We start from the raw sequence: 14,546 nt of genomic DNA, 5'->3' as shown, positions 1-14,546 counted from the left end.
GGACAGTAGATACTTGTAGATAGCGGCTAAGTTTAATTGGTCTTGTTTCTAGTATTGCTTCGTTTCAAAAAAATTTTGCATTATTGCTGGGGGGTGAAATTGTGCAATTGTACTAAGCTTGATAAAGGGAGATGGGAGCAGATATTCTACCTCTGCCTGGAACAGAAGCCCAGAGTACCCACCTTCATCCTGGTGGCCCCCTTCCAACCTTGTTTTGTCCCCCCACCTACCTACTGATTGTCCCACCTTGTCCCATGTTCTAGACCCTCAGTGTCCACCTGAGACTCCCTTGGAATATTCTGGTCCCTTCCTTATGACACCAGGTTGAGAAATGCTGCTCTGGCCCTCAGAAGAGCAAGGGTTGTGCAGGGACCTAGCACATTGGTCTTGGCCACACAACGATTTCACTGTCTACCCAACTCTAGCTCATCCATCTTGGCTGGGTGGTGCCTCTAATTGGCATTGTCGGGCCCCAAGCAGTTGTTCTGCCTGTGGTAGGGGAAGGAACAGAGTGGAGAAACATCTCCATTGGACAAGCCTCTTCTCCCTCTATGCCTCTATTCCTTCTCCAGTCCCCTGAGTGCCCTGAAGGTCATAGAGTAACCTCCTCCAGGGAGGGCTGGAGAATGTCTAAAACACATATACAACCTCCAACAAGAGCTTCTCAGAAGTTCCCTGGTCCTAGTAGAGTGGTGTTTGTGGCTGGTGTGTGGATTTGTGGAGAGACCCAGGAGGAACAGATGGCATAATCCTCTCTATCATGTTTGGGCTCCCTTAAGCTGTTGGTAGGGAAACTGGTCTATGTCACTGTATCTTGTGCACAAACAGGGATTCTTTCTGCCCTGTGCAGGAAGGACTAGAAAGCTGCAGTTGCTGTAGGAATGAGTGCTGATGCTTTACAACTCAGGGAGTGGCTGCCCAGCTGTCAGCCTTGTGAGCCAGAAGCTCTCCCTCCAAGGTGAGACCTTCTCAGAGCTGAGTCCTTGTGCAGCAGTATTTGGAGTCTTCAGCAGGGAAATGGGGAGAAGGAAGTGGTGGGTCTTGATTTTGAGTTATGGCTCCTGGCTCTCTGCTTGTTGATAGGGATTAAACACAGGGTGCTCCAGCTCTTAGAGTTACTTTCCAGGTTTCACTGTCTTAATGTTTGTGTGAAAGTTTTTAGTTTTTCATCCTGTATCACTTTTACCCATCAAAACACTATTTTTTCTGGGGACAAGGTAATGGCAGACTTTAGTTTGTTCTCCATACCAGGAATGATCCTTGAGCACAGAACCTGAAAAAAATCCTATGTACTGACAGATGTGACCCCCAAGACCATCTTCAAAGAAAAACTCCTCTTATTTATCTTATGAAGACCAAAGCAAATGCATGATGAATTTGAAAACAAACTGATTTATTTTTGGCTTAGGGCCACACCTGGTGGTACTCAGGGGTGGCTCTGCACTCATGAACTCTGAACTCCTGGTGGGTTCGGGGAATCGTATGGAATGTTGGAAATAAAACTGGCTTTCCCACATGCAAAATAAGCACCTTACCTGCAGTACCCTCTGGTCCTTCCAAACAGATTTTCAAGAGTAGCTCTGGAAGTTCAAGTTCAAATTGCACTGAAATGAGCTTTTTGAGGACACAGTAGATACAGGGCTTTGCTATCTTGTTGGCTTCTAGAATCTGAGCTACATGAAGCTTTAGCCTCTACCTGGGAAGCTGGTTCCTCTGTCAATTTGATTATCTGACAGAAACAAAAGACCCTGAACACTTACTTTCTAAGGATATTTTGGCGAGACCTGGAGAATTACCTGTGTCTGTGGGCTTCAAGAATAAATCAGGTAGGGAACAGGATGCAGTAGGAGTTTTTATTTGGAGACGGTCTTGGGGGTTACATCTGTCAGTACATAGGGTGTCACGTCCCTTTCAGCTGCTGTTGTTTTGGAATGGAAAGGCACACTAGGAATTGGGCTCAAAACTGGCTGAGAATTGGGCTCAGAATTGGCTGACTGGACACAGGAAGGGTTGGAGTGACAGGTGAGACAGATATGGCTGATCAAGAACTGGTGAATACAGTTACAAACATGAGGGCCTTGGAGATGACTTCTTAGATTTAACATACTATGTCTATTTGGGACCCAGGCTCCATCCTTGGCACCAGACATTTCCCCCAAGCATTATTAGCAGCAACCCTCAAGCACTGAACTGGGAGCACCTTCCCAGCACCACTGGGTTTGGCTCTTTCTCCACTCAAAAGGAACAAACTTCACAATGTATAAGGACTCCTTGGTGATCCTGAACCAGAAACAAGAGGCCACAGTAGTTGCCTTTGGAGAGGGCAACTCTAATTCCTTTGGAAAGGAGCATTGAACAGCACTGATTCAATTAGTGTGAGAAACATGTGGCAGGGGAGGGACCTGTTCAGCTAACAGGTGGGTTCTGAAAGTGTGTCTGCTTAGAGGGTCATGAAGAGTTCCTGGGGAATCTGGTACTGAGTGGCGAGCCCCTCTCTGGAAGAGGGGCAATTCCAGGGCCCATTCATGATCCACAGAGCATCCATGGCCACAGATTTCAGCATGCCAGATGTCCGATATATGGTCTCCTGAGCACCACTGGGTGCGGCTCTAGAGGTTCTCAGCATGCAGGGCCTGAGCAGCATCATATCATATCATGTCTCTCCCTCTGCACACACACACATATAATGTTTTCAGTGATTCTGAAAACAAGAAGTTCAAATTTCAGCAGCCACGTTTAAAAATGTGCCTGCCAAGGTAAAGGCTCCAGATCAGGGGAGGGGATGGAAAAGGAACCTGGGAAGCCTGGGGAAGGGAGGAAGATACTAATGGTGGAATTGGTGCTGGAACTGTGTGTCTAAAATGCTGCCTGCATGGTGCTTTTGTTTGCTTGTTTTGGTTTTTGGGTCACACCAGGCAGCACTCAGGGGTTACTCCTGGCTCTACGTTCAGAAATCGCTACTGGCAGGCTTGGCGAGACCATATGGGATGCCGGGATTCGAACCACCATCCTTCTGCATGCAAGGCAAAGGCCCCACCTCCAGGCTATCTCTCCAGCCCTGGGCTGGTGCTTTTGTAAATTTTATTTTAAAAAAGAGGAAAAGTGATGCTTGGCATAATAGCTCAGACATGCATCCTAATTGTGATGTTGCTGACTTTGCAAAAGGCCATCTGCAAAGGATTCTCACCGCAAGTGGTTAAGCTGAATATAAACTAGCATTCATATTTAACTGCCAGATTCTGTAAAAAGGGAAAAAGAACAAGTTTCTAGGACAAAATGAAGAAGTAGATGAGTCAAAATTGTTGGAGTATTCAAGACAGTTGACCTGAGAGCTTAAGAAAGTTCCTGTGGGGTCTTGGAGGGATTGGGTTATATGGGCAGACTAGGGATGAGGGGCTTATTTTTGAATGAGAGAAATTAAAGACATAACCATATGCAATTCATGAACCCTGGTTTAGTCAGGTTAAAAAAAAAGTAAAAGCTATAAAATGTGGGCAGGATAGAAAAACTTGGCTATGGATGAGGCATTAGATTTAAGGGAATTATTATTATTTTTCTTGGGTGTGTGAATTTTAGTAGGACTATAGGAAAATGACCTTATTTTCAGGATGTATATGCTATAATATTTAGGGATGAAGTCAAGACATCTGCAACTCATTTTCAAGTTGTTTGGGGGAAAATGTCTTTGTGTGAGTATTAATGTATGAGTATGAATCCTATACCTTGATGGAACAAATATAGCAGAATATTAGCAATTGTTAGAGCTGGGTGTTATATTTGTGATTCTTCATAGTGTAGTTGGAAAGCGGAACCCAAGGGAGCAGTTTGGAAAATGACTCTGGCTCCCTCTCTGGCTGTGTGTGTTGGGCTGGGCTGGGTAGGTAGGCTCCTGGCTACAGCAGGGTCTGAATCCTTTCAATTTGAATCCTTTCTGCCTTTCTAGGTAGTTGTGAACTTTGCTTCCCTTGTCCTCTAGGCGAATCTCTTTGCCAACAGTGAGGGTGGGTCAGTTTCCTTTGCAGGAAACTGTGGAAGATAGGACCCAGGTGACAAGGGAGAGATAAGCCTGCTTACCAGCTCAGCTCTGCAACGTCTCCACCACTGCCACTACTGTACAATATTGGGGCTCTGGAAGAAGGTGCCTGCACCCTTCTCCTACTGCCCAGCCATCCCCAGGCCCTGGTAGGATCTGGGTGCTAGCAGTGGATCATTCTTCCATTTCTGCAGCATACTCACTGTCTGACTTTCTTCTTTCTTTGTACTCCTTGCAAAGATGTGTCCCTCCATACCATTATGCCATATATGGTTTTTTGGGAAGACAGCTTGCTGCTTTGACATCTGCAACCCTCTAGAATGTGGTTGTCATGTCAAGTGTCCTGGAGGGGAAATGTATTTAGAGGCAGCCTGGTCTCATGAAACTCTTCCTAGTTATCAGCCTTGCCTGGGAGAATACAGCCAGACACTGGCACTTAGCTCCTTCTTGTTCCAGCAAAGAATAAAAGCCTGAACTAGCTACTGCATGTAGATCGGCAAGTGTCTACTAAACATAGAATTTAGGGACAGAGGATTGTTTTAGCATAGATAAGGAATGCTATTTTTCTTAAACCTAGACATGGGTTTCTAATAACCTTGTCTTAATTTAGCTTATAACAGTTTGCTGAGCCATCCACCATGCTCCTGATACTTCACATCCTCACCCTCCCCTCTTTGCCAAGTTGTTTTCTTGCCTTTGAGCACCACATCCTGAGTAACATTGCAGACACTACATGTTCATGGAGATCATGGCTCTTACAGAAAGGCAGAGTTCTGGGTGCTATGAGAGCAGTTCACTCTGGGAGCAAACACTGCTGTTAAACAGGGGAAAGCATGGGTGGGAAGTTTGTGTGGATCAGATGACTATATTATCTCTGTCAGTACAGATCTCACCTGTGCATTCAAATGCCTGGGAGCCCAGTGGGTGAGGGCACATCACTGGGTGCTCCTGTAATTGGCCCACTTTATTCTCATTCATAAGGGAGGTCTGGTCTTCATGGTAAACACACCACTCAGCTCTTTCATATTGGTGGCTTTTTTTTTTTTTTTTGACTCAGTAATGTTTGGGAAAAAGGGAGAACAGATGGGCTTCTGGCTTTCTATGTACCACACTTGAGTTTGATCACAAAGGTAGGCAATGGGGAAATAAAGAGCCAGCCAGGTCCTGTGCTCTATGCCGTCTGTACCTGTTTTTGAATAGCAAGTCTCTCATCTGTTCTGTCTCCAAGGCCAACCTCCTTCAGTCCCATTGCATTTGACTGGTGTCATTTGTGTTGGGGGGGTTGGGAGCTTAGAGCACAAGGATTTGCCTTTACAGAGCATGCTTGTTTGGATCACTATGCAGAATGCTCAGAGGCAGGTGGTTTGACTGTCTATGGGAAGCTGAAAGCTGCATGCACTGGCCAGAGCTTAGATGTCTATGTGGGCAGTGAGGGTGGAGCTGGATTTGGAATCCAGACCCAATGACAACTACCACTCTGGCAGGGGATTCATCACTTCCCCAGTGCCCACACAGTCCTGTTATGAGTTTTGTGCATACGCATACAATTCAAATGCCTTCTTTCTCTCTCACACTCTTATAATTTCTCAGTCACATGCACAATTATTAAGTATCTATGCTCCTAGTGTGTGGCTACTTTTTCAAAACAGCATCTTCCATCTCTATAGTGCCATGAGGATTTTCTAATGTTTTGTTGTCGTCCTTTATAAAGACAGTGATCTCCCTCCAACTGAGATGTGGGTAGTTCAGGCACAGATCCAGGCATCTTTCATCCTGCCCCTCCAACCCCACCGCTTTGTGTAGTTCTCTGGGAGGACCTCAGAAATAAGACCCCACATTCAGAACACACTGTACATCCAGATGTCCACTCCACTGATTGGGGATAAGGCTGCTCTGAAAGAGCCCTGAGCAAAGCCAACTGCAGTGGGATAGCAACGGTTCCCAGCAACAGAGGGAGTCCTTGTAGCTGCCGAACAATGGGCATGTTGAGTTCCAGACCTGGGTGAACAGGGGCATATGTGACATATTGGGACAGTTCAAGGGGCACATTACTAATGGGTGTTTCTTTTCTTAAGTAAGATTGCTGGGTGGTGACAGTCAGCAGCCATTAGTGGCAGATCTGAGCAGTCCCCAATGAGTAAGTCGTGAACTTTTCCCGGTGATGAGTTGTTTGGTTTTATTTTGCCTTAATTTTATCTAGTGCCGTTTATGTTGTTTCTGACTCCACCCTATGAGAAATAGATGAAGGGAAAGTAAATGTGAGTCTCAGTATTTTGCTGTTTCCAAGACAGTGTTTTTGCTGTTTCTCTGCATGTGGGCATTCGCCTAGAAGCGAATATGCACCCTGATTCCTGCTAGCACTTTGAATTCGGGCAATAAAACTGGGTGTTGTCCGGTTGTGAAGCAAAGTGGATGCAAAGTTTTTGAAAACTGAACTAACTCGTGTCATACCGGCACAGCCAAAATATCCCGCAAATATAGTTCAAAAGCAAACCGGCATACTGACACTGTCACCAGCCAGTCTTATCTCGATCTGTTGGAACTTTTTCTAATGAAAGATGATTGCTGGGCGCCTGTGGTCACTGCAGGGGCAGGCACTGCTTCTTGGGGCAAGCAGCCTGGAGATAAGGGAAGCCCTTGCAGTCCACGCTGCTCACCCAACTCCTAGGAGGTAGTGAGGGCAAACCTGAGACCACGACAAGTTGCTCAGAGCAGCCAGCAGCTCAAGATTTGCACTCCCTGGCGCTGGACACGGCCAAAGGGCGGCTACGCCCACGCCGAGGGGCGGAACTAACTCTAGTGTTTGGGGACCGGGAGTTTGGGAGGCTGGGCTGGGGGCGAGGCCTGCCACTAACCTCCGCCTCCTGCCGTCTGTCCTGTAGGTGAGGCTGCGCACTGGGGCCCAGGGAGCATGACAACCCTGGACGGCAGACACGCCTGCAGACAGCACTGCCAACCACCGCTGGCAGAGGAGAGCAGATCCAGGCTGGGAGACTGACGCCGAGGCTGACCCAGACTTCCTCCTGAGCCTCCCCCTTCCTTGAAACTGTTCACTCCACGGACGCCTGCCTCTTCTTCTCTGCCTTGCACATCGATCAATATGTGTCATGTCATTGTCACCTGTCGCTCCATGCTCTGGACCCTCTTGAGCATCGTGGTGGCTTTTGCAGAGCTCATCGCCTTCATGAGTGCAGACTGGCTCGTCGGGAAAGCTAAGACGCGTGGCCACACCGAGCCCGACCAGCCCAGCGCGGGCCCCTCGGAGCCCTACCACCCCACCCTGGGCATCTATGCCCGCTGCATTCGCAATCCTGGGATGCAACACTTCCAGCGGGAGACGCTCTGCGGGCCCTATGCCGAGAGCTTTGGCGAGATTGCCAGCGGCTTCTGGCAAGCCACCGCGATCTTCTTGGCCGTCGGCATCTTCATCCTCTGTACTGTGGCCTTGGTGTCCGTCTTCACCATGTGTGTGCAGAGCATCATGAAGAAAAGCATCTTCAACGTCTGCGGGCTGTTGCAAGGAATCGCAGGTAGGTGGGCAGTGTGCGTTGGTGCCGCTTAGTCGTGTGCTGTCAATGACTCATTTATGGCCGTTGCAGATATACTTTGTGTAAGCTGGTAGTTTCCTGGTCTTGGCTTGAGCCTGCTGCCTTCCTAGTGCCCTCTTGTGTGTGTGTGTGTGTGTGTGTGTGTGTGTGTGTGTGTGTGTGGTTTTTGGGTCACACCCGGCAGCGCTCAGGGGTTACTCCTGGCTCTGCGCTCAGAAATCGCTCCTGGCATGCTCGGGAGACCATATGGGATGCCAGGATTCGAACCACTGACCTTCTGCATGAAGGCAAACTCCTTACCTCCATGCTATCTCTCTGGCCCCTCCTTCCTAGTGTCCTCTTAAGCTCACTCACCAGGAAGAAGGGTCAGTCCCTCCATGGCACTTTTCTTCCATCCTACCTTGGGTTTTAGTGGAGGAGCTACTTTGCTTTTTCCCGTGGAGACGGGTCACCTCCTCCACGTTGGTGGGAGCCCCACCTGCAGCAGACACAATGAGCAGAGAAATGGGGGTACAGGTGGATTTCAGCCTGGGCTTTCGGAAACACAACCAGCTACTCTGTGTTGATAATGTTCTGGTTTAAATTCTCTGTCTCTTGAAGCCTGACTGACTGTTTCACAGGCTTACATCAGAACAGACAAACTCACTCTTTTGCTTTCTGGGGCTTTCTTTTAGTGAGCTTGTTGGGAATAGGCAGAGTATGAGACCCAAGACGTAAGGCAGGTGACTGCAGGAGAATTCCCACTGCTGACAGCACTTTCTCAGGCTTTCCCTGGGTGAACTTGAAAGATGGTTCTCAAGCAACAAATGCCCCATATGCCCAAACTTAGGGGACTTACTCTGAGCAGCTCAAAAAATCTCTCGTGTGTGTATCTTAGCTAAGTCCAAAGACATACTCTAGAATAGATGGATTTGATTTCTAAGACGAAAAATTACCAATTTTTGTTTTGTTTGTTTGTTTTGTGTTTGGGTCACACCGGACAGCCCTCAGGGGTTACTCCTGGCTCTGCCTTGAGAAGTTTCTCTTGGCAGGCTTGGGGTTCATATGGGATGCTGGGAATCGAACTAGAGTCCATCCAGAATTGGCAGTGCAATGCAAACGCCCTACCGCTGTACTATTGCTCAAGGGCAGCTACACACTAGGATCAGTGTTGTTTGGAAACCACCAGCACTCTACCTGGAGGCATTTGGGGAGCCAATGGGGAGGCCACATGATGCTGGGACTGTGCCTAGACTGTGCTCTGCCACTTGCATTACCTTCCTGGCTCCAGTTACTCACTGTCATATGCCTTTGTTGAGATGAGAGACTTTTCAGACATTGCTCAGGGGCCAGGGACCATTTCCAGTGGCACTGGCCAGCTGGGTACCCTGTTGAGTCTTGATCTGCCTGTTCCTTTATACCCAGTAGTTCTTTGGGGGATCATGTGATGCTTGTGGATCCAATTTGAGAGGTTCTCCTCATGCCCAGGCAAGAGTTTCAGACCTTTGCATACTCTGACCCAATTTATTCACTTTGGGGGGATATAAATTCTGGGGAACTTAAGAGCTATGTCTCAGGGCTAGAGCAATTGAACAATGGGTAGGGCACTTGCTTTGCATGTGAATGACCTGAGTTCGAGCCCCAGCACCACAAATAGTTCCCAAGCACCACCAGGACTGATCCTGAACATAGCCAGATGTGACCCCAAAGAAAAAAAAGCTGCATTCAACTCCTGCTTGGGAGGCCATGTCCTCTGCATATTGTCCTCTTACGCCTATTCCACACTCCCTTGAATGGTCTCTCCAATTACCTAATTGGCCACTTTTTAAACTGTCATAAAATAGAGAGAAGTGATGATACACTGATGGCAGTGACTGACATTGGAGTCTGAATCTCCATGGTGGGCCCCGCCCACAGTGGCCATTAGCCCCTGGAGTCTATAAATAAACAAACCCCAAATGATTGAACTCCAGGCTGCCTTGTAGCAAACTGCAGCTCAGCAGGGCTCACTTCCAAAATTACAGATCAAACAACATTTTTTCCCCTAAAGAGCTGATAAGGAAATGTTTTCTATTTCTCAAATCTTAGGGACCTATGGGGGAGGGGGTATCCTGGTTCCGAGAAATGAACAGGGAACTTGCTTCACAGTCTGATGCATTTGCATGGACTTGGGACACACACAGGACCTTCATCTCCTAACATCTGCTCTCCGCAGCCAGCACACTAGTGACCAGACAGACTCTCAGGCATGCAGGAAACTGGGAGAACAGGGCAGAGGTTTCAGCCAATGACTATTCCTGTTATGTTGGGGTACATATACCCTCGCCTGCTCCTTAGCATTTGGAAGATACATTAGTTTTTATTTTAATTTAATTTTGAAGCCTACTACCTCCTTTTAAGTCGCTTCTGAAATTGGTAATCTGTTCCCTTCCACTTGGCATTTCACCTGGGAGCATGAACTGGGAAAGGTTTTGGTGTTGGTTCATTTTATCAGAGAAATGGCCCTCCCTGGAGGGGGCGGATACACCGTAGGTGTATTTTACAATTTCTGCTCAAGGGCTTGCTAACGGCTTCTGAAAAGTCTAAGGGAACAGGTGGGTCAAAGGAAGCCAGAGTTTGAAGTGGAGGAGCCTTCTTTGACCAGAGGTGGGTGTCTCTTCATTTCCCTCATTTGATTGGAGCTGCCCATCCCCTGGGATCTTTTATCTTTAGTTTGTGTTAACATGCTACCCCAGAAACCTCCGGGGCTGTCTTTCTTGAGAGTATTTGTAGGTCTGAGAAAATAAGTGATCGCTCACACTGGGGTAGGACATCAAAGACCTGGCAGAGCCTGGAGTTTTTTGGTATCTACAGAAGCAGAGTACAGGGTGCCCTTCAGTTTGGTATGCCTTTTTAGGAAGATATATTGGTCTACTGGATTCAAGCTTGAAACTTGTGAATTAATCCAACAAATCTTTCCGGGACTGTTGCTTGCTGTTTCACAGAAATGGCCAACTGGCACCAAGATGAGGACATGTTTTAGGCATTATTCATCGTCAGTGACTTAGTTCTGATGTTCTCTTCACATTGGACTCCTGGGAAGGTGGATGAAACACAGTCATCGTCTGTCTGAGCTGTTGGTTGTGAGATCATCTTCAACGGTCTCTCTTCCAAAACCTCAAATTTTCTTTTTCTTTCTTTTTTCTTATTTCTTGAACAAACCCAGCAGTATTCAGGGCTTACTTCTTGTTCCATGCTCAGGAATCTCTCCTGTTGGGACTTTGGGTGCCCAGGTGGCATGCTGGGGTATCAAATCCAGGTTAACTATCTGCAAGACAAGACACCCTACCCTCTGTGCTATCTCTCCAGCTCCCAATGTTCAGATTTGGGGGTGGGGTTTGAGCCACACCTGGGAGCACTCAGGAGTTACTCCTGGCTCTGTGCTCAGAAATCTCTCCTAGCAGGCTCGTGGGACCATATGGGATGCTGGGGATCAAATCAGGGTTTCCTTTGAGGTCATCTGCGTGCAAGGCAAATGCCCTACCACTGTGCTATCACTTCGGCCTCAATGTTCAATTTTTCTACAGGAAATTTCAGCTTCTTCCTCACGTCTACCACTTATGTAGTCTGCCTAACATCTCAAAGGAGGGGAAAAAAGTCCCAAATTACTGCACATATTAAAGATTGGAGGTAGGGATTCCTACAGAGTTAGGCTGCTTCTCCTGAGGCCACTGATTTAGAGCTAAATGTGGAAATAGAAGAAAGAACAATTATCTTTCCACCAAGAAGCCAGGATGTTTCTTTTATTTCCTTTTTGTTGTTGTTGTTTGGTCACACTGGCAGCGCTCAAGGGTTACTCCTAGCTCTATGCTCAGAAATCGCTCCTGGCAGGCTCTGGGGACCATATGGAATGCCGGAATTTGAACCACCATCCTTCTGCATGCAAGGCAAACACCTTACCTCCAATGCTATCTCTCCCGCCCCAGGCTGTTTCTTTTTTTGCTTTTTGGGTCACACCTGGCAACGCTCAGGGGTTACTCCTGGCTCTATGCTCAGAAATCCCCCATAGCAGGCACAGTGGATCATATGGGATGCCGGGAATTGAACTACTGTCCTTCTGCATGAAAGGCAAATGCCTTACCTCCATGCTATCGCTCCAGCCCTGCTGTTTCTTTTCTTTTTTTTTTTAAACAAACAAAAAAAAACCCCAACTTTATTTATCTATTAGTCGTTGGGCCACACTCAGTGATGCTCGGGTTACTCCTGGCTCTGCATTCAGAAATCACTGCTGGCAGGCTGGGGGGCCATATGGGTGCCAGGAATTGAATCAGGTCCCTCCCGGATTGGCCGCATGCAAGACAAACGCGCTACCACTGTGCTATCTCTCTGGCCCTGCCAGGGTGATTTTTAACTGCATGGGATACTTAGTGGCCCTTTCTGTGGATAGACATCTACACTGGATGGTCCATCCCAGTCTCGGTGCTAGCCTGGAGTTTCCAGCTAGGAGAGTCACTTTATCAATATGTGAAACAGCTGCCTTGTTTCTCCTCTCCTGGCCAATTTCTAATAGCATCTGTTCAGCCCTGCCACACATGCATGCAGAGAACTTGCAGCTGTGAAAACCCAGCATCCTGCCAGGCAACTTGCTCACGCCCCAGCACCCTCTCAGCCATAGGTCTACCTGCCAGGGTACTAATGGTGAGGAAGGAAGTAGTTGCCAGAGTGACAAAAGCAGTCTTTGGAAATGTATTGTCTATTTATTCTGCTTTTCATTTGGGCATAAATAACATTTTAACATGTAACTGGATGGAAAAAGTACAAGGTACGGTAAGCATATTCCTTTATGACACCTTACCCTCGTATTGTATGGCCTTCATTGTCTGTAACAAAATGAAGTTTTGTTCTAAAAAATGTTTTTGTCTATAACAAAAACAGATCTGGATTTTTTTTTGAAATTGGATATAAAAGAATATGCTGCCTCCATAGAAACCTCAAAATATGGGTTAAATGAATAAGAAAATACAGTTATTACCATGGTTAACCTGCTGACATGATCTGACAATTGGTGGCAATTGGTTTGTGTTGGTTGTAGGTGGCTCCACTGACAGTTTCTTACTGTGAGATCTTGGAGAAACCTCTCAAGCTGTGATTAGCTGACTTCACTTCTCCAAGCCTTCTTTTTCTCATTTGTGAATGGTTCTAATAGCACCACCTTACCTCAGGGATGTTCTGAGAATTAAATTAAATAATAGAAGAAAAGGCTTAAGTTGGTGTTGAGATATAGTAATAAGCAGTAGCTATATGTGATTATGGTAACTACAGACAGCAGTGCTTCAGTATTCCTGCTTTTGAGTACAAGATTTCCTATCATTTCTGCATTCTAAGGACTGGCATGTTTCATAACCTTTATCTTTATCCAGGCCTTTGGTTGTGTGTGTGTGTGTGTGTGTGTGTGCGTGTGTGTGTGTGTGTGTGTGTGTGTGTGTGTGTGTGTGTACTGTTTTTTGTTGCTTTGGGGCCACACTTAGCAATAGTTCAGGGGATCGGACCTAGAGCTCTAGTTTGCAAAGCATTGTGTCAGCCTGTTGAGCTACCTCCCTGCCCCCAGGTTTTAATATACCTTGTTCTAATGAAAACAGCCTTAACTACAAGGGTTAGACCAGTGTTTCTCAACCCTAGGTATAGATGGGCTAGAAACCTGGTCTCTTGCCTTGGTTGTAACTGCCCATCCACCAATAATACATGGCAGCTGCTAGTCCACAGGTGTAAAGAGGTTGAACAGGAGAATGGTCCATCATCCCCTGAAAATCTTAGCAACTTGTTTTTATCTAAAGAGCTGTGGGTATGATGTGACATTCCTCGAATCTTATTTTTAAAGTTGAAGCAATAGGAGAGCAAGTGGTTCCTTCCTGTGTGAGTCTTTCTGCACCGCCTTGAATGCAGGTGACTCTTAGATGCCTCTGGTGGAATAAATCACAGGCTGATTGCTCTTCACTAGGTGCACACTTGTCCAGGACTTGGCAGGGCCAGAAACACATGCAGCTCAGAGTCCACTGGGATTCATTACAAAGCTGGGTACGCTGCCAGCAGGACTGCTTTTTGCCAGCTGTCTTCCTTAGGTTGTGACCTGGATGTAATCCATGGTGAAACTGTAGAATGCAAAGATCTGGTTTTCCATGACATCAAGCAGTTTGTTTTTGGAAATGCATGGAGGACTCTCTTAGAAGTCTGTGGAATCCCCAGTGACTCAGGTTTGGGACACAGGCCATTGAAATGAGCTCAGGAGTTGGCTCCCTGACTCTGGCATGGACAATTCTTCTGGGGTTGCCCTGAAGCTTGGATGAGCACAGGAGCGGCTGGGCTCGCTGCCTGTGCTTTCAAAGGCTTGTCTCAGGCTTGCTTGCTCCTCTGTGTCTGGTGCTCACACCCTCTGCTCCCTCTCCTCATGGCTGTTGTCTGCCTATAGCCTGTTCCTTGCAGCAGAATTGCCTCAGCAAGCTGCTCTGCCAGTCTGACCACACAGATTGCTGATTGCCTTGGGGCTGAACTCTGCCTTTGCTGGGGAGTGTGTTCTTGAGACTTGCTTTGATGACTCCCAGCCCGGTGTGCACAGACTCAACTTTCCCATGGGTGAGGATGCATGAGGGGAAAAATGTGGGGCAGGCACTCCAAGGAGGAGAATCTGAGCCAGGAGGGTCAGCTTTGCATTTGCAGCTGGGAAAAGTGCTTTGTAGTGGAGGTCTGGGAGGCCCCAGATTAGCCACTGATCTCTATCTCGACCTTGGTATTCTCAGGGTTGGTTTTGATTTATCCCTGACCCTTCCCCATGCTGGCCAGGCCAAAAGAGAGTAGCTCAACCTTCCAAATAGAGTGAAAGAACCTGATTTGAGAGACAGATGGAGTGGGGAGAGGTTTCTGACTCCGTTTATAAGTAGTTATACAAGTTGACTGTTCCTGTGAATTTTCTCCCAGGGCAGTGTGACTCTGGTTGCTCGATTTCAAAACAC

The 14,546-nt window shown here is 47.2% G+C and overlaps 1 protein-coding gene across 1 annotated transcript in view; it reads left to right on the top strand.

The window, feature by feature from the left end:
- LHFPL2 (LHFPL tetraspan subfamily member 2) overlaps positions 1 to 14,546 on the top strand; it is a 152,128-nt gene that overhangs the window by 121,587 nt on the left and 15,995 nt on the right. Inside the window, exon 3 of the mRNA XM_049766337.1 lies at positions 6,916 to 7,563. Coding sequence (XP_049622294.1) covers positions 7,134 to 7,563 — 430 coding nt within the window. The 5' untranslated portion in view covers positions 6,916 to 7,133. The remainder of the gene's footprint in view (positions 1 to 6,915; positions 7,564 to 14,546) is intronic.

This window comes from Suncus etruscus, chromosome 2 (assembly GCF_024139225.1).
Source record: "Suncus etruscus isolate mSunEtr1 chromosome 2, mSunEtr1.pri.cur, whole genome shotgun sequence".
NCBI lineage: Eukaryota > Metazoa > Chordata > Mammalia > Eulipotyphla > Soricidae > Suncus > Suncus etruscus.
Note: the sequence above shows the minus strand (reverse complement) of the source record. Positions and strands in the feature narration are given on the sequence as shown.